Source organism: Rana temporaria, chromosome 11, assembly GCF_905171775.1.
Source record: "Rana temporaria chromosome 11, aRanTem1.1, whole genome shotgun sequence".
Classification (NCBI taxonomy): Eukaryota; Metazoa; Chordata; class Amphibia; order Anura; family Ranidae; genus Rana; species Rana temporaria.
The window spans coordinates 91396497-91416646 of record NC_053499.1 but is presented as its reverse complement, the minus strand read 5'-3'; the positions used below and the strand labels follow the sequence as shown (position 1 = coordinate 91416646).

The following is a 20150-nucleotide window of genomic DNA, read 5'->3' as shown; positions in this document are numbered from 1 at the left end:
CTGGAGACTGGAAACTGAAGAAAGAAAAGACTGCCGTGCACTAGAAGAACGGAACTGGCAAGGTGAAGCTTCAAATGCAGTGAGTAAAATATTTCCTTTGTTTTAAATTATTAGTACTATAGTCAAAATGCTTACTCAGTGTGAAGCTAGTGTCAGTTCTGATAAAATTAACAGATGGGTATTAAAATGTATTAAGCGTCATGACGGTCCTTATGAAATGCCAGAAAAATGTAAGCAGACGTGGACTATGATGAAGGAATTTTTAGAGGAAAGTGCTTTTGATAGCAAAATTTCAGAAAGTAAAAGAAAAGTTTGTATTGTGCAGGGCTTGTTATCTTGCTGTTTGAAAATGGAAAGTTCTTTAAATGATAAAGTTGAGGAAATTGTGCAGTTACAGAGTGCAGTTGATAATAGCCATAAGGTTTGTAAGAGGTTACAAAACCAATCAGAAACTGAGACAGTAAATTTAAAATTGCATGCAGTTACCATTGGTGGAGCTTTGATTGAGAAATCTAAACGTTGTGATGAATTATCAGAGGAAAATGAGAGATTAACATTAAGAATTATGGAATTAGAGAAGAGATCTCAGGAATGCAGATGTGCATCAAATCTTGGATTCAGCAATCTGCAGCAAAATACAAACTTTCTATCAAATGAAACAGAACCTCATATTAAATTTGATAATTCATTGCCAGCCGCACCCACTGTGACCACCACGGTTTATAACAATAATAATAATAATACAAGTGAAGTTCAGCTTGTAATGAAGCATTTGAAACCAAAAGAACTGGATGCAATTCTTAAAGAAATAGGAATGGTTCCCTGCGATGATTTAAACAGATTTTTAAAATGGTTTTGTGACTTGCAGAATGTCATAGATTTGTACAATATCAACCCATCTGACGTAGAAAGAGTTTTGCAACATTCTATAGGGAATGGTCTTTGGTTGAGAATCAAACAGATCTGTCTTCAGCCTCTGAGGACAAGGGACATATTACTGGAATTATTGTGTGTTCTGTACGGAGTGCATTCCGATGTTACGATTCATGGGAAGATTGATCAAATGCAGGGTGAATCTCCCTATGAATTGTCGCACAGGATATATACGTTTATGGAATTGTTGGTCGGTAATAATCTTGCATTTGAGCGGGGAGGCTCGATACATATCAGTATGTTGCTAGTTGCTTTGCATGAAGATATCAAACAAAATATTTTATTAGTTACCCCGAATCCTCATGATTTAAAAGACGTATTATTGAGAGCAGATCATTTATGGAGAAAGTCAAATGAGCAGGCTGTCAGAATTGATGTAGCCACATTGTTTAGGACAAACACTGAACAGAAAGATCAGAAGATAATATCTAATGATCACAACAAAAGGGGAAACTCTGGGTCAAACATGGGTGACATTAACATGAAAAACAGAGCTGACCAAAATAATAATAAGAAAAGGACCTGGATACCATTTCCTCAGTTAAAACAGAAATATGACCATCTGAAGATTGAGTATGATAAGATGAAAATAGAATATTACACATTATTAGAACAGTTAAATGGTACAGATCTGTTTTTGAATGAAAATTACACTTCTATAGCAGTTCGGGTGAATTAGCTTTAAAGTGTAAACATGTAAATAGTTCTTTGTTTAAGGTCCTGGCTAATGAGATTTTGTCTGAGAGGTTTTGTCTTTCAGGTACGTTGCTGGAGATAGGCGTTTGCATGTGAATAGCTGGAGTAATTGCTGGCTAGTGGGGGAGAAACTCTGGATGGACAATACCACTATACAAGAAATTATAAAGAATTCATGGACACTCTCTCAATATTCATCAAGCAATGGACTTTTTTTTGAACATTCAAATTTTTATTTTTTCTCTTCATTTTTTTATTATTATTTTCTTTTTAATGGACTTACCCAACGCCCTATTTTTTTCATTTTCTCCCTTTCCCCGATATATTTTACTTTTTTATTATGTTTTATTTCTTGAACTTAATCTTAAAACCAGAGTGAAACATTTAAATCTAAAATAATGTTATAACATCTGTACATATGACATAATGCATATTGATATCAATATATTTGACCTCTGAGGTAATGCAGCACAATGGCTGGCCATAAATTATAGTAGGTTGGGTGGTTTTCCTAAATTTATAAGAGGGGTGAGTGAAATTCATCACTCTAGTCATGATTTGAAACATTGTTGAATCAGTTATTTATAATATGCTGAAGGCTGTGACATATATGGATGAAAGAGACCTTTCTACCTTTCATAAAAAATACTGGCAAGAATTTCCACTGCTGATTTGTCTGCACAGAAGATCTGATAAACACTGATGTCAAGCTGATAATATCTGAACCGTCGCATGGGGGAATATATATATGTTGGTATACCATTCTGGTGGAATTATGGACTGAATGATACAAAGAACAGCTCTATTAAAGGCAACGAGGGGTCGGCCTACAGCACATTACGAAAGCAAATCAGGTAAATATGTCCTGCTGTCTTTCAATTTAGAGACAACCAATCAAATTGGTCAGCTATTCAAAAGAAACAATATATAATGTTGGGAATTTCTGGTTACCAGTTAGAGAAGAAACCCCCATGTATTCTCTGCATGAACATGTGAAGGCACAGATCTAGAAGGGATCAGAACATGTATTCTCTAAGATGAGACTTTGACACTACATTACTTTGTTGGATTCTTGTATCGTCTGTGGACTTTGTATGTTATTGGAAGATCCATTAAATGCGTTCTCTGGAGAACCTGGTGTGAGTTGTTGCGGAACAACCTAATTTACTCTCTGACTTCAGTACATTGGATCTTATGGTTCTGTGTTGGACACTATACATGATCACTACATTGGTGCCGTGACCCGGATGGCACCAATGTACAATGTAATCTTTTGTAGTGATCATGTATAGTGTCCAACACAGAACCATAAGATCCAATGTACTGAAGTCAGAGAGTAAATTAGGTTGTTCCGCAACAACTCACACCAGGTTCTCCAGAGAACGCATTTAATGGATCTTCCAATAACATACAAAGTCCACAGACGATACAAGAATCCAACAAAGTAATGTAGTGTCAAAGTCTCATCTTAGAGAATACATGTTCTGATCCCTTCTAGATCTGTGCCTTCACATGTTCATGCAGAGAATACATGGGGGTTTCTTCTCTAACTGGTAACCAGAAATTCCCAACATTATATATTGTTTCTTTTGAATAGCTGACCAATTTGATTGGTTGTCTCTAAATTGAAAGACAGCAGGACATATTTACCTGCCACTCTTAAAAGACAGGATGTGACTTCAGCCAAAGTCACTAATTAGTATGCATCCTTGCATACTAATAAGCCCCCCTCTAATAAGTAATTAGATTGCATGAGATCTGAATAGTGGTTTGATATGTAAAAACGGCTCCATCCTGTTTCTGCCTTTTTTGACAATAGACAAACCTCTTTCAGGCCTGAGGTGTAAACTAGACTTATCATTTAATTTAATTAAACTGATTGAGTAATGTTTTGAGACTCTTCCTGTCTCTTTGAATCACAGGTTTGAAATCCGGCCTGTATATGTTAGACTCATATAATATAGATATATATATATATATATATATATATATATATATATATATATATATATATATATATATATATATATATATATATATATATATAACATGCACATACACATCCATATATTACAACATATACTACTACACTCAGCCGCCAGACCTTCCCCACTTCCACTTCGGGGGCCTTTTTCTCCATCACTAGCTGGTGGTAAACCCTTCTCAACAGTGGATGGACTCTTTGTGCTGAAGCCTCTACTGCATCAGTTAAGGGAGTCAAAAGTCTTCTGACCAAAGCCGTGTTTGTTCCTATGATGACAGAACTCTTGTGGGCCCCTGGTGGCCGAGGATAGACTATCGTCAACATGTCAAAGGTCTCTGCTGCTCTGGCTACCGAAGGGTCAAAAGTTAACCGTATTGGCAGGTACCCATCATAAGGGAAGCTCTGAGTCCCAATGCCCCATATCTCCAACTCTTCCAGCTTCTGCAAAGGCAAGTGGGAAAGATATTTATCATAGAAGTCTCTGTATAAAAGGGTCACTTGGGCTCCGGTGTCCAGGAGAGCTTTGGTGTAAATCCCTTCCACTTGGATGGGTACTAACGGGGAAGGCCCCACTAAACTTTCAGGGAACTTTCGAGGTGTAATCTTCCCTCCTTTTCCTGCAACTTGTACCCTTATTTCTTCTTTGCGAAAATTCTTTTTGGCTCGCACCCATCCACGTGAGTGGGGAGTGGGAGGTGGCCGTGAAGGAAATCTTCCTTTTTGCTTCGGTTTCATTTTGGAGTTGTCTACAATAGGCGGGCCTCCGGCTGACTCCTTCACCGGGGCCCTCTGGAGTTTTCCGCCGGCCGGCGCATTGGTTGATTTGCCCTAATCGGGTTGGGGCAAACTTCTCTTGTGTGGCCTTATCCTCCACAATTGAAACAGAATGTAAACTGTTTTGGTTTCCCTTGCTGATCATAGGGTCCATAAGTGGGATTCTCTGACTCTTCCCTTCTGGTCTGCTAAGGGGAGAACCCCGCTTGACTGGTCAAGGCAGCTACCATTTCCGTCAATTGGGACACCTGTGTCCTCAAAAGCTCGACTTGAGTGTCATGGTCCTCTGTGGCCACTATACAAACTTGTGCAGGGGTCTCTGGTGCTTGGCATTTACTCTTTTGATCCAGTAAGACCTCTTCCTGTCGGATGATCCGAATCAGGTCAGGGTATTTCAATACCCCGCTCCCTTGTTGGGTTCGTAACTGGAAAGCAATGGGATCCATGGGCTGGGCTCCCCTTATAACTTGTCGGACCCTGGTTCCATCCACCGCTCTTGGATCTATTCCCTTCTTCAACAGAATTTGGTGCAGGATCTTATCCAGGCGGCCGACAAATTCAGACAACTTTTCCCCTTTCTTTTGGAAACAGCGCTCTAGTTGGTAGTGGAGCTCACTAGTGTTCTCAGTTCTCCCGAACACATTTTGCAGAACATCTAAATAATCTTGAGCAGTGCAATCATCTTTACTGAGTTTATGATTTGGTATGGCCTCTAGTGCTGGCCCTCGAAGGCTCACCATAATCCGTTGCTTCTTATGCGGCTCTGGTACTCTCCACTCCTCCAGAGCCTGAGTGGCATGGTCCATCCATTCTTCGAAACCGTCCTCCGAGGATGGCACAGGATTTTTTCCTGAGAAGGTTCTAAGCTTCCTATATCCTGTCATCGGGTAATCCGGGGAATCTTTCTTGCACTGGGCCACAATCTCTCCCAGAACAGCACATAACTCTGGGCTGATGTCTTTTAGTGGTGTGGTGTCAGACCCCTTTGCCTTTTGTCCTGTAACCCCTGTGGACGTCAATGTACTAGAAGAAGTAGGACTGTCTTGCTCTCCGGTTGGGTGTTTTAGAATACGTTCCACGCTATCAGTGGTCTTTACACTGGGGTTTTTAAAACAGTCTGGAAGTTCTTTTTTACATTTACATAGGGCATATGTATGTGGATTTGTGTTATCTACCTTTGTGTCTACCACCAAGAACTTCTTGTCTGTGGATAAAGCTTTCAGGACTTGGAATAGTTTCTCTTCGGTCCAAGCTTCTCCCTTGAGTTCTATCACTAGGCCAGTCTCTAAGGGAACATTCTCATCTTTGCACCATGGACTTCAGCTGCATCCATGGCAGATCTTGGTAAGGGTGAGGCTCAATTTGAGGGGGAGAGAAAAAAAAATATTTTCTTATTGAGAAGTAGAATCCCGGACGAGCCCCCACGTGTAGTGCTACCCCCGGAGGAGCCGCTGTTTAGATTTGGGATCTACTCTCAGTAACTGATTCACCCCTCTTTAAATAGCTTGAGCTCTCCCTTGGCACACCTAATGAATGCAAAGGCATTGTGACCCCTACTTGGTTGAGGCCGCAATAGCATACACATACATAAAACATGCAAAAGGCAATGCAATGATGTTATTACCTTTTCCTGTAGGTGATTCCCAAGAGTAAATACACGTCACACAATTACTATATTCAAACCAAAGAATAACTTTACTGTGCATATGGTAAAGCAAATGAAAGGGGTTTGAGTAACATACTAATCATACACAAGTATTAACACACAATGGTGAAAAATGGGAGTTGCGCTAAAAAACCTTATATGTAAGTGACCATATAAAATAAAAAAATTGTGCTAGAAACACCTCGTAATGATGACCAAAAGGTCAAATGTGTAGATAGTCCCAATAAATGTAAACATACAAGATTAGTAAAAAAAGGTGTGTAATTGTCCAAACAATATGAAATGAATCCAATTCCGTAACAAATGCTGGATCAAAATCGGGGAAAACACGTTCAAGCTGACCCTTACCAAAAGAATAGATCCTTATGAATCAAAATAGGCAATCCGTGATGTAAGCAATTGAAGATCCAACTTAAGACGGTTGAGAAGCTCCCACATCAATGGACTCAGCCCAGTAGAAAAGGAAAAAAAACAAAACAATAGTGCAAAAACGTATGGCAAACAGACACTCTGGCTTTCTCCCGGTGACTAATAGTAAAAATTGGCTTCCACTTATCTGAATGGTTTTAGCAGTCTTTTCCAGGCCCTGTGGCTGCAGCCACAGGGCCTGGAAAAGACTGCTAAAACCAAAAAAGCAGCCACAGGGCCTGGAAAAGACTGCTAAAACCATTCAGATAAGTGGAAGCCAATTTTTACTGGATCACAAGCCCTGAAGGTTCTGTTGTTGCTGAGCATCAAACTGTAGGTTCTGATTTTACTGGGAATCACAATGTATGTGATGCTGGAAGAAGGTCCATGGATATTGGTGAAATAATGAGACCAGTTTGGAACGCCTCTTTGCTGACAGCTGTAACACACTACCATGCATTATTGATCCCTTGAGGGTCGCCAAGTTCCGGTAAGGGTCAGTGTGTCTCTATGGTGGTGGTGCTTCAGCTTTACTTCACAGTGTCTGTCATTATTAGTCACCGGGAGAAAGCCAGAGTGTCTGTTTGCCATACGTTTTTGCACTATTGTTTTGTTTTTTTTCCTTTTCTACTGGGCTGAGTCCATTGATGTGGGAGCTTCTCAACCGTCTTAAGTTGGATCTTCAATTGCTTACATCACGGATTGCCTATTTTGATTCATAAGGATCTATTCTTTTGGTAAGGGTCAGCTTGAACGTGTTTTCCCCGATTTTGATCCAGCATTTGTTACGGAATTGGATTCATTTCATATTGTTTGGACAATTACACACCTTTTTTTACTAATCTTGTATGTTTACATTTATTGGGACTATCTACACATTTGACCTTTTGGTCATCATTACGAGGTGTTTCTAGCACAATTTTTTTATTTTATATGGTCACTTACATATAAGGTTTTTTAGCGCAACTCCCATTTTTCACTATTCGTTTTTATGTTGTATAACATTTTGAGTTTGCTGCTTTTTTATTGAGTGTATTTTTGGGTATGCGCATTTTTTCACATTTTATATTAACACACAATGACTCTGCAAGGGCCCTTGCATGAGTCAGCAAGTAAATAAAGGGAATCTAATAATAAAGGGAAAAGTAAAAAAGGTAATGCTATTGGCTTATGTTACTTAGGCAGTCTATGCTTGCGAGCTCCCCCTAGTGGGTAGTTCTGCAAAACAGTTAATGTACAGAACCTTTGGCCAGGCCTGGCTCTAGCAGTTCCCGGATGTCTTCTTTGTGGGAAGTGTAGTCTGTTTATACTAAGTGTCAATGGAGTCCATATCTCCCGGTACTTCTGGTCCCACAATGCACAACTTTTAAAGCATCTCAACATATATACAGGTGTGGCTCAAACTCCGGAAGGGGTGCAGGCCTATCAATAGTCTCTGATAGGGCGACCCCGCTACACTTACAATTACAACATATACAATAAAGTTATGATTCTTGAACTAAAATAAATATTTTTTCTAATACTCTATGCAATGTGTTTTTGTTGTTGTACCCTAGACATTGATGAATGTAAAAGTGACCCATGTGGTCATGGAAAGGGATTGTGTCTCAACACTGTTGGCTCATTTAACTGTCATTGTCATCATGGGTACAGACTGAATGTAACACATGGATCAAGATCTTGTGTGGGTAAGAGAACTTTATATATTTCTATCTTGTCTCTTGTTTGCCACAAGATATATGTCTAATAATATTATACCTAATCTTAGTACCATTATCAGGCTAGTATGCCTATGATAAAAACTAAGGGGAATATTGGGGGAAAGGGAGGTCAAGTATTCGCTAATTTATAGGTGTCAGTGAAGATACCTATAGTTGATCATGTACCCTGTTGGGTTTTGTTGCTGTAACCGCATAAGCATATCTATAAAGAAGGGTAAGGGAAGGACTGGGAAAGGCAAATAGCCATAGGCCCCGTACACACGAGAGTATCGATCCGCTGGAATTGATCCGCGGACCGGCTCCAGCGGATAGATCCCCTGGTGTGTACGATCCAGCGGATCTGTTTCCGCAGATTTTTGTCCCCGGGGATGGATTTCCAGCGGATAAAAATTTCTTGACATGCTAAGAAATCGATCCGCTGGAATCCAGTCCAACGGATTGATCCGCTGGTCTGTACAGACTCACCGGATCAATCCGTCCGAATCCATCCCCCGCATGCGTCGTAATGATTCGACGCATGCGTGGAATTCCTTATATGACAGCGTCGCGCACGTCGCCACATCATCATCGCGGCGACGGCGCGACACGTCACCGCGGACGGAATTCCGCGGGGATTTTGATCTCATGGTTAGTACAACCATGAGATCAAAATCCGCCAGAGGATTTATCCGCGGAAACGGTCCCTCGGACCGTTTCCGCGGATAAATCCTCTCGTGTGTACTAGGCCTTAGAGAAATCTATTTAGAATGAGGTTACTTATTTTTCTTTTATAAAACCATTTCACCTGGACTCGATTACCTGGCAGTCATATGTGTAATTGTACACACACAATGCCGAGATTCATCTTCCTCCTTCCCCTTTCCCCCTACATATTCCCTCCCCTTGCTGAAAATACTTGTGTACACCTTGTCTAATCTCCCTAACTGACTTAATGAATTTCCATTGATGTGAGCTTGGCAAGTATGTGGACCTGTCAAGGTTCTAAATTCCTGTATTATTTCATATTGCCCCCCCCCCAAACTATGCCTTCCACTTACTGACATAGGCAATGTTGGCAAAATGCATGTTTTACTTGTTGTGTGTCTCCACTCCCTTACCCTGTGATTTTTCCCCGTTTTTTCCCCTTAAATGTTTGTTTACACAATTTCCACAACATTCTACCCTCTAGAATAACACAGTACCAAAATTGGTTGGGTCGTGTGTACTGCCGAGCCAATTTGGGGACAGGGAGCGCCTTAATGTATGGCGACAACCTGTCCCCTAACATGGAGCAGCAACGATATAGAACTTAAAAGAACTGTATCAACGGACCATCTGCTATATTATCCACAACGGGACTAGACATGTTCCTTGACTTTCCACTTCTCCCAAGGTGATAATCACCATCTGATTTCTGTATAAATAAGTGCAGTCGCTGCTGACAGGTAACGTCCGAGATGAAACCAAGCCACTAAGCACGGCGAAACGCGTTGACTTCATCACCCTGCGCCAGTCACGTGACGTTCCCCGTGAGTAAGACGAGCAAGATGCAGTACATGGAGCGATGAATCTCTGGAGTATACTGACCACTGCAGTACTAGTATCACTAGCTGATCAAACCATCGGGATTGTTCGTGATTCGCGACACATCTTACGATACCCCTACCAAGCTGATCGGCCAATTTACTTCACTCCATCAGTAAATGCCTATGGACCAAGCAATGGACTGACAAAAAGTGAGAGTGGCAGCATGGCGGTAACGTATTAACATCCTTATACTTGTTTAAGTTACCGGTTGCCAGTACCATTCAGGTACTCTGCACCTTAACACTATTACCCTCAGTGCATAAACTCACCATGCCCATCTAACTATACCAGGCTACTAGTACCGCTTCCTCTGCAATTTATGACAGAACTGTCTATGTACAAAGTAAATTAATGCTGAACCAGAGCTATCTCTGATTACTGGATACCTACGGATTCAACAGGATACTCCTAGCCAGGACTACCTTAATGCAATCTATATGAATTCCCATAGAATTGCTTGATTATACTCCAGTGTATGTTCATGCTTTTTACTTTCATACCAACAAATAAGCTACTCAAGATATTTTTGGGCCAAATTTAGACAGCCCTTCCCTTCTCTTTCTCTCCCTCACTCACCGGGTTCAGCCACTAGTAAAAGCACCCATTGGCTGTGCAAAAGAAGGGGTGATCAAGTAATTATTACCTGACTCATACAATATTCCTTCTTTTATAAATTTTTGCCAAATAAATTCATGAACCCAATTGGATGGTGCGCATATAACCTGTGGCTGAACCAATTACGTCCGGACTGGTGCTGTGTTTATGTTTTGTAACCTGTGAGTCCTGTTTGTTATTTATGTCCATGACAATCTATGTTTTTTAAATGATTCCATTTTGTCTCATAAAGTTCTAAAAACTGCACTTTTTATATACCACTTTGATACTGGAATAAAAATTTAAGTTGTATCATACTTTGGTGAAGATCATCACTTGTTGCTATAAGTAACCTCTCTCTAAATAGCTTCCTCTTAGGCTATTTCCCTTTCCCAGTCCTTCCCTTACCCTTCTTTATAGTATGCCTATGATTTTCCATGGAAAAAAAATGAAACTGTAAATCTAGTGTATGTTCCTTAGTGTGTTGTACTTCATACTGTGTTTTTTTCCTTTAGTTATCAACAATTTTTTTCCCCATAAACAACCAGTGTACTAGATGTTTTTAGCAATAATTAAGTAAGTAAGACTAATTCCTATGATATTGTCCTGTAAAGGTGCCAGTGTTACTGTGCAAACTAAGCATGCATGGCTGTTTGCTAATCTGAAAAAAATAAAAGATTGGCTTACACCCGACCATTGTGTAATGTTTATAGCCAACAAATGTCCTTGAATAGAAGCAATACAATGTTAGTTGCTTTGTCAGAAGTCCTATTACTCTTCTAACAATATAGTTTATCTCAGATGTTGATGAGTGCTTACGGTCGGGAATGTGTGGAGAATCTCGCAGCTGTGTCAATTTTCCTGGCTACTATAAATGTGAATGTCAGACTGGATACAAAATAAAGAACAGAAGGCCTTTATTGTGTGAAGGTAAGCAGAAATGAGGAGTTTTTCTAAAATTTAGAAAATGCATAAAAAAAATGCCAGATGTCCAACTTATGTTGATCTCAGCAGTGGTACGTACAGTAAGGCCTCTTGCACATGGTACTGATGTTTAAACATTTGCATTCTTAGATATAATGTCACATATTTATGTTGGACATATTTGCATGCATTTGCGAATAATTGTATTCTCGCATTCTAGCTCCCAGAATGTTGTATTCATGCCTGTACTTGCATATATGCATATTTGCGTGTACCAGCGCAAAATACTGCCCGCAAACTCAGATTTTCGTCTTTTTTTTTTTACTCATAAATATGAATATATACCTACGTGTACAGGCACATTGTAAACAATGGGCTGCTTTTTAGATGAGTAAAAAAAATCACTTTTTAGATGAGTAAAAAAATGCTGTACTGAGCTCCAGTGTGCAAGATGCCTTTGTGATGCAAATCAAAGAATTTCTACCATCAGCAACAATGGTTTGGATTGGATTATCAAGCAAGGGACTATTAAATGAATGAATGAATGACTTGAATAGCGCAACGCATGCAAACTGAATCGCCTCTGGGCGATTGAACTACTACAGCTAGCTAGAGCTCCTGTAACTAAATCGTTTAACTAGCTTTTCAAAATTACCTCCACCCTTCACACACACTCACCCTGTTATTAAGTATATGTGTATATATACTGTATATATTAAAGATAGTTATACACATAGTACAGACCTTATATGCAGACTAAAGATGGAAGCACTACCCACGGACTAGTTTGTCCTGAGTTTTTATCCAGTAATAGTTACCCAACCCCGTCTCTGCTACTTCATCTAATAAAGCAAACAGAAAATTGTATTTGCTATTGCAATGATAAAATATTTAAATTTCCTAATTTTCACATTTTGTTTTATTACAATAGACCCTTTATTATGGGATATGAGTAGAGATGGACGAACATCTGACGTGGCGGTTCGCGAACGCTAACCATGAACTTTCGCAAATGTCCGCGAACCGCAAGTTCGCAGCAGGCCCCATTGACTTTAATGGCAGGCGAATATTAAAAACCTGCAGGTCATATTTGCAGCCACAAAATACTTACTAGCTGTGCACAAATAGTCCCATGGAGACTGACCTACCAGAAGTATTAAGTGAAAAACCGGATACATAAGTAAGTGCCGGCCATTACAGGCCCCAAAAATTAGCCGACAGGCGTTCACCTGACAGCAAACAACTTTGTATTCTGTGGCTGGAGGTACATTAAGCTGTTCACTGGATACAGAAGTAAGTGTCGCCCATTACAGGCCCCAAAAAATAGCCCACAGGTGTTCACCTGACAGCAAACAACCTTGTATTCTGTGGCTGGTGGTACATTAGGCATTGTAACAGCACTGGTGAACGGAGTGAACCACAACTGCAGTTAGCAAGGAATTCAATGCGATGCTCTATGCGACAACGCAGTATTAGGCCCCAGGCATCACTCCTCGCAACAGGAGTTTGGGGGATCTATAAATCATCTCTGTGTCACATAAAGAAAGGCGTTGAGCTACTAAGCATGGACGCATTACAACATGCGACCAAGGCTTAGCGTTGAAAATTAGTTCAAGGTCAATATCCCAATACACCACTACATTCAGGTGATTATCAGTAAGGGACCCTAGGCATCACTCTTAGCAACAGGAGTTTGGGGGTTCTCTACATCATATCAACCTTAGCACGTTGAGATGTATTTAGGCCACTAGGAAATAGCATCAACCCCTAGCATAGAAAAGTTAGAGCGAACATGTTCAACAATTAGGACAAGGCCTATAAGTATTTTATATTTCTGTCAAGCACGTAGTAAATTGTATTTGTAGTAACAAGTATTAATTGCATATGAGAGATAGTGGAGCTCAGGTACTTTGAGGATACACATATAATAAACAAGTTGTACTGGCAACTAATAGAAAGGTATGAGAGGCAATATAGCTCAGGTACTTTGATAGTACATATAGTATTAGTAGTAACAATTATTAATTGCATATGAGAGGCAATATAGCTCAGGTACTTTGAGAGTACATATAGCAGGGATATGCAATTAGCGGACCTCCAGATGTCAGGGCTCCATTCCCGGCTCCATTGAGCTCCCGCGCATGCGCGGTACGGCAGCGCGCCGTGTGCGTGGAAGCGCGCACGTGCAGGTATGCGGCAACCCTGGGGCCAATCAGAGGCCGGACACTCCTATTTAAACCAGCAGCCTTCCCTGAACAGGTTGCTGGTTTGTCTTCAGCTCCTATGTGTTTACCTGTTGCCGTACCTGCCTGTTTTGACCCGGAATTCCTGACGACTCTCCTCTCACCTGGAACCTCTGACCCTTTGGCTAATGTTACCTGGATTGCTGTTGTCTCCTGCCCCTTGACCTTGGCTTGCTCTCATGGACTCCCTCTGAACTCTCCTGCCCTTGACCCTCGGCCTGTGACTCGGATTTGCCTTCATCTCCTGTGGACCCTACCAGACTTACCTACCAGTTCCTGCCTGACCAACGCTTGTCTCCAGTCTTCTGCACCTGCCCTGCTTCTGTCAGCTGCACCAAGTCTGCCTGCCAGCTCCCGGCACCGGTGCCTCCTTGTGCCGTCCCTCCTCTGTCCCAACTCCAGGGAGTGGTCTGCACAGGGTCGCAAAGGTGAGCCGCCCTCAGCATCTCGGTCTCGGTGAGTACAGGCTCTGACAGTACAAACCAGCCAGATGTCTGAGACCGACAGGGCGCGCTCACCCTTTGAGACGCTGTGCCAACAGGTCTCCGCCTTAACAGAGGCAGTCCAGAAGCTTCAGGAAGGCTACCTCCAGATTGATGGCCGCCTCCAACAACTGGCCGGTTCCCCAGGTCCATCCGCTGCAGCCCTAGCCTCTTCACCCGGACCTTCTGCTGCCCAAGCTCCTGCAAGCCCTGCCATGATGGGGAGTAATCCCGAACCCCGGGTCTCCATGCCCGAGCGATTCTCAGGCGACCGCCGGAAATACCGGGCTTTCAAGAATGCCTGTTCCCTTTACCTGGCCTTGCAACCTAGAACTTTTGCGACCGAAGCTGTTAGGGTTGGATTCGTAATCTCTCTCCTTTCTGAGGAGCCTCAAGCATGGGCACACTCCTTAATGGAACAACGCAGTCTAATACTTGACTCTATGGACACCTTCTTCACCCACATGGGGAAATTATACGACGATCCTCTACGTGCAGCCACAGCGGAGGGTACTCTGCACAGCTTAAATCAAGGGAGACGGCCGGTGGAAGACTACACCGCCGAATTTAGAAAGTGGTCTGCTGACACAGGCTGGAATGAGCTGGCCCTCAGGTACCAATACCGCCAGGGTCTCTCTGAGAACCTAAAGGATGAGCTTGCAAGGTCGGCACCCCCTGCCTCTCTGGAGGATTTAATCCAAACCGCCACTCAGCTGGATAGGCGCCTTCGAGAACGTCGTTCGGAGAGGTTCCAGTCCAACCGGCCTAACTGGGTTCCACCAAGATATGCTCCAGTACCTCCGCCTCACCCAGCTCCACCAAACACCTCATTACCCGACCCAGAGCCGATGCAGCTTGGTATAGTACGGGCCCCTCTGACTCCAGAAGAGAGACTCCGGAGGCGTCAATCTAACCTCTGTCTGTACTGCGGAGCCGCCGGACACTTTTTGCGCACTTGCCCAGTAAGGCCTTGTAAGTCGAAACCTCCATCTGCTATCAATTTCCCTGTTACCAGTTTGCCTCAGACTTATGTTATCCTCTTTCTTTCCCTACAGCTCCCGGAAGGGGCAACACGTCTGCCGGCGATAATTGATTCCGGGGCCTGCAGCTGCTTCTTGGACTCATCCTTGGCCCAAAAGCTGCGTATCCCCTGCCGTACCAAGGATTTTCAGCTGCAAGTTCATCTGGCTGACGGCTCTCTTCCCCGTTCCGGATTGATTACCCAGGAAACCCTTCCTCTTTGTGCCATCTCAGATTCTGGGCACCGGGAGTTCCTCTGTTTGGACTTGATCCCGTCCCCCATGTTCCCTATCATTCTGGGTCTCCCTTGGCTACAAGTTCATCTGCCCTGCATTGATTGGCTCAAGAAAGAAGTCAGCTTCCCTTCCACCTACTGTTCCCAGCACTGTCTCGCACCCGTTCCAGTCTCCTGCTCCACGTTAGCTACTCCACCTGAAGACCTACAGCATGTTCCTCCAGCCTACTTAGACTTCAAGGATGTCTTTGACAAAAAACAAGCCGATTGTCTCCCACCACATCGGTCATATGACTGCCCCATTGACCTCTTGCCCGGATCTGAAATTCCCTTTGGGCGCATATTCCCCTTGTCAGAGACTGAGTTGAAGACCCTCAAGGCCTATATTGAAGAAAATTTAAGTAAGAAGTTCATCCGTCCCTCCTCCTCGCCAGCGGGGGCGGGGATCTTCTTTGTCGAGAAAAAAGATGGATCGCTTAGACCCTGCATTGATTATAGGGAGTTAAACAAAATTACCATCAAGAATCGGTACCCGCTGCCTCTAATCCCCGAGCTCTTTCAAAGGTTCCGATCAGCTCAGGTTTTTTCTAAATTGGACCTCCGGGGCGCCTACAATTTGGTCCGAATAAGGGCAGGAGATGAGTGGAAGACTGCGTTCAGGTCCAGATTCGGGCACTTCGAGTATCTGGTCATGCCCTTTGGGCTTTGTAATGCGCCCGCCACTTTCCAGCATCTAGTCAATGACATTTTTCGACAATTTTTAGATGACTTCCTCGTAGTCTACTTGGACGATATTCTCATCTTTTCAGCCACAAAAGAATTACATCGGCAACATGTCAGGCAGGTTCTCACCATCTTGAGACAACACCGGCTTTATCTCAAACCAGAAAAATGCGAGTTCGAAAAGACATCAGTGCAATTTTTAGGATTCATCATTTCTGTGAATGGGGTAGCCATGGATCCCCAGAAAATCAGTGCTATCCAGGAGTGGGCACCTCCAACAGACAAGAAGGGCGTTCAGCGCTTCATTGGCTTCGCCAATTTTTATAGACGATTCATCATCGGTTTTTCATCAATTGTTTCTCCCATCACCAAGTTGACCCGCCAGGGGCACCGCTTCCAGTGGCCACAAGAGGCTCAGGAGGCCTTTATCAAACTCAAAGCGGCCTTTACCTCGGCACCTGTACTTTGTCATCCGGATTCTACGTTACCTTTTGTTCTAGAAGTGGACGCCTCGGAATCTGCTACAGGCGCTATTCTTTCCCAGAGACAGGGACCGAAGTCGCTTCTTCACCCAGTATCCTACGCCTCTCGGAAACTAAGTCCTCCTGAGCGCAATTACGATGTAGGCGATAGAGAACAACTGGCCATAAAATTTGCACTGGAGGAGTGGAGGTACCTGCTGGAGGGGGCAGCGCATCCCATTATCATTTTCACTGACCACAGGAACCTGGAATACTTACGGTCTGCAAAACGCCTTAGGCCCAGACAAGCCCGTTGGGCTCTTTTTTTTGCTCGCTTCAATTTCCATATTACCTATCGTCCTGGCGCAAAAAATGGAAAAGCTGATGCCCTCTCCAGGATGTTTCCAGAGACGCCCGATACTTCCGAGCCCAGCACGATCCTGTCACCTCAAAATTTTTTGCTTCTCCCTCAAACAGATTTGTTGACTGCTCTAAAGACCGCATGCCAACGGTGCCCTGATCATGAGGTTTCCTCCTTGGAGAAAAAGGACGACCTGCTGTGGTCTCGTGGGAAGATTTTTGTTCCAACAGGAGCAAGACAGTTAATCCTCAGCACCTTCCATGATCGTAAATTGGCTGGCCATTTTGGTACCCGTAAAACTTCCGAACTGGTCTCTCGCTCCTTCTGGTGGCCTAAATGGAGGTCCGACTGCAAGGATTATGTCTCTTCCTGCATTCGCTGCCAGCGGAGTAAGGGGCCAAACACGAAGACCTGGGGGCTGCTGAAACCCCTTCCTATCCCAGAACGGCCCTGGATTGACATCTCCATGGACTTTATTGTCGATTTGCCTCCTTCAGCCGGGTTTACCACGATCCTAGTCGTGGTGGACCGTCTGTCCAAGATGGCGCATTTCTTGCCCATGGTGGGTACGCCCTCCGCGGCAGACACAGCCAAAATCTTTTTTAAAGAGATTATCAAGCTCCATGGAGTGCCCAAAAGCATAGTATCTGACAGAGGTACTCAATTCACATCCAAATTTTGGAAGGAACTTTGCAGAGCTTTGGAAGTGAAGATCTGTCTGTCCTCGGCCTATCACCCTCAAAGTAATGGCCAGACAGAGCGCACTAATCAAACGCTAGAACAGTATCTACTATGCTTTTGCTCAGTCTCCCAAGACGATTGGTCCTCCTTGTTATCTACAGCCGAGTTCGCTTACAATAATTCCATACATTCTTCCACAAACCAAACCCCGTTCTGGGCTAACTTCGGTTTCCACCCTTCCTTTTTGCCGGACTCCATCCCGGAAACATCTGTGCCAGCGGTCCAGGAACGTGTGACCTGCATCCAGCAAAACTTTCAGAAGTTACAGGAAAGCATGCAGCAAGCTCAGCAGGACTATAAGAGGTTCCATGACAAGGGGAGGAAGGATTGCCCTGTCTTCAAAGTGGGTGAGAAGGTCTGGCTATCCGCCACCAACCTCAAGTTACCTATTCCCTCTCGGAAGCTGGGTCCAAGGTTCATCGGGCCATTTGAGATCAGGCGAGAAATCAACCCAGTAGCTTTTGAGTTGGCTTTACCCAGGTCCTACAAGATCCACCCTGTGTTTCACGCCTCCCTGCTTAAGCCCGTTGTGTCTGACCCCTTCAACGGTAGAGAAGAACTGCCGCCACCACCAGTGGAGATTGAGGGGGAAAAGGAATTTGAGGTGGAGGCCATCTTGAATTGTAGGAAGAGAGGAAGACAATTACAATACCTCATCAAATGGAAGGGGTATCCCCCTGAAGACAACTCCTGGGAGCCTTCCCGAAATCTCCATGCCCCTCGTCTGATTCGGGCCTTTCATGCGGAGCACCCTGAGGTGATGGACAGTTTGGGCGTCCGGAGTCCGCCCCTTGGGAGGGGGCACTGTCAGGGCTCCATTCCTGGCTCCATTGAGCTCCCGCGCATGCGCGGTACGGCAGCGCGCCGTGTGCGTGGAAGCGCGCACGTGCAGGTATGCGGCAACCCTGGGGCCAATCAGAGGCCGGACACTCCTATTTAAACCAGCAGCCTTCCCTGAACAGGTTGCTGGTTTGTCTTCAGCTCCTATGTGTTTACCTGTTGCCGTACCTGCCTGTTTTGACCCGGAATTCCTGACGACTCTCCTCTCACCTGGAACCTCTGACCCTTTGGCTAATGTTACCTGGATTGCTGTTGTCTCCTGCCCCTTGACCTTGGCTTGCTCTCATGGACTCCCTCTGAACTCTCCTGCCCTTGACCCTCGGCCTGTGACTCGGATTTGCCTTCATCTCCTGTGGACCCTACCAGACTTACCTACCAGTTCCTGCCTGACCAACACTTGTCTCCAGTCTTCTGCACCTGCCCTGCTTCTGTCAGCTGCACCAAGTCTGCCTGCCAGCTCCCGGCACCGGTGCCTCCTTGTGCCGTCCCTCCTCTGTCCCAACTCCAGGGAGTGGTCTGCACAGGGTCGCAAAGGTGAGCCGCCCTCAGCATCTCGGTCTCGGTGAGTACAGGCTCTGACACCAGATGTTGCAAAACTACAAATCCCATCATGCCTCTGCCTCTGGGTGTCATGCTCGTGGCTGTCAGAGCCTTGCTATGCCTCATGGGATTTGTAGTTCTGCAACAGCTGGAGGTCCGCTAATTGCATATCCCCGACATATAGTATTAGTAGTAACACGTATTAATTGCATATTTGAATATAGCTCAGGTACTATGAGAGTAGATATAGTATTTGTATTAACAAGTATTAATTGCGTATGAGAGGCAATATAGCTCAGGTACTTTGAGAGTACATATAGTATTTGTAGTAACAAGTATTAATTACGTATGAGATTGCGTAGCCCCCCCCTGGGAATTCATCCAGCATTGCGACTTCCTCATCTTCTTGCTCCTGTTCCTCGGCGGCTTGATCAATAACATGACGCAATGCACGCTCCAGAAAGAAGGGGTAAGGTATGATGTCACTGATGGCGCCCTGGCTGCGACTGACCAGTTTGGTGATCTCATTAAATGGCCACAGAAGCCTGCATGAGTTGTGCATGAGCAGCCACTGGCGCGGTGCAAATAAACCAAGCTCCCCAGAACCTGTCCTGCCGCAGAGTTTGTACACTGCATGTTTCTGCTGGAGCAGCCTATCAAGCATATACAATGTTGAGTTCCATCGCGTCGGGCAGTCACAAATAAGACGTCTGACGGGCAGGTTGTGTTGCCGCTGAATGTCAGCAAGGCGAGCCATGGGCGTGTAAGATCTTCTGAAATGGGCCGAGATTTCCTGGCCTGCTGCAAGACGTCCTGGAGCCCATGATATTTGGCAACGAATTGCTGCACAACCAAGTTCAGGACGTGTGCCATGTATGGCACGTGTGTAATTTTGACCTGTTTCAGTGCGCTCAGCAGATTGTCACCGTTGTCGCACACCACTTTACCAACTGTCAAATTGAGCGGTGTTAGCCACTGATCTGCCTGTAAACGCAAAGCTGAAAGGAGTGCACCTAACATTGTGCCACTTCCCACTTTTGCTCCAGCCTGGTGCTCCTGCCCTACCCCTACCACCCTGCGGAAGGGCCTGCCTATTCCTCTGCCTGTCATTTTTTAAATGACCCTGTGACAAAAGTCTCTAGAGAAGCGCAGTGTATGTGGAAGAAGGTATATAACAAAATCTGTCGTTTTGGTCGCCACTGGTTTATCGCACCAGTTATGAAACTTTTTTTCAGGAC

The 20150-nt window shown here is 44.2% G+C and overlaps 1 protein-coding gene across 1 annotated transcript in view; it reads left to right on the top strand.

Annotated features, from left to right (window-relative positions):
• The window catches only part of LOC120916886 (latent-transforming growth factor beta-binding protein 3-like), a 2124401-nt gene that overhangs the window by 1271852 nt on the left and 832399 nt on the right, over positions 1–20150 (top strand). Inside the window, 2 exon segments of the mRNA XM_040327823.1 lie at positions 8018–8149; positions 11144–11272. Of these exon segments, the coding sequence (XP_040183757.1) occupies positions 8018–8149; positions 11144–11272 (261 nt within the window).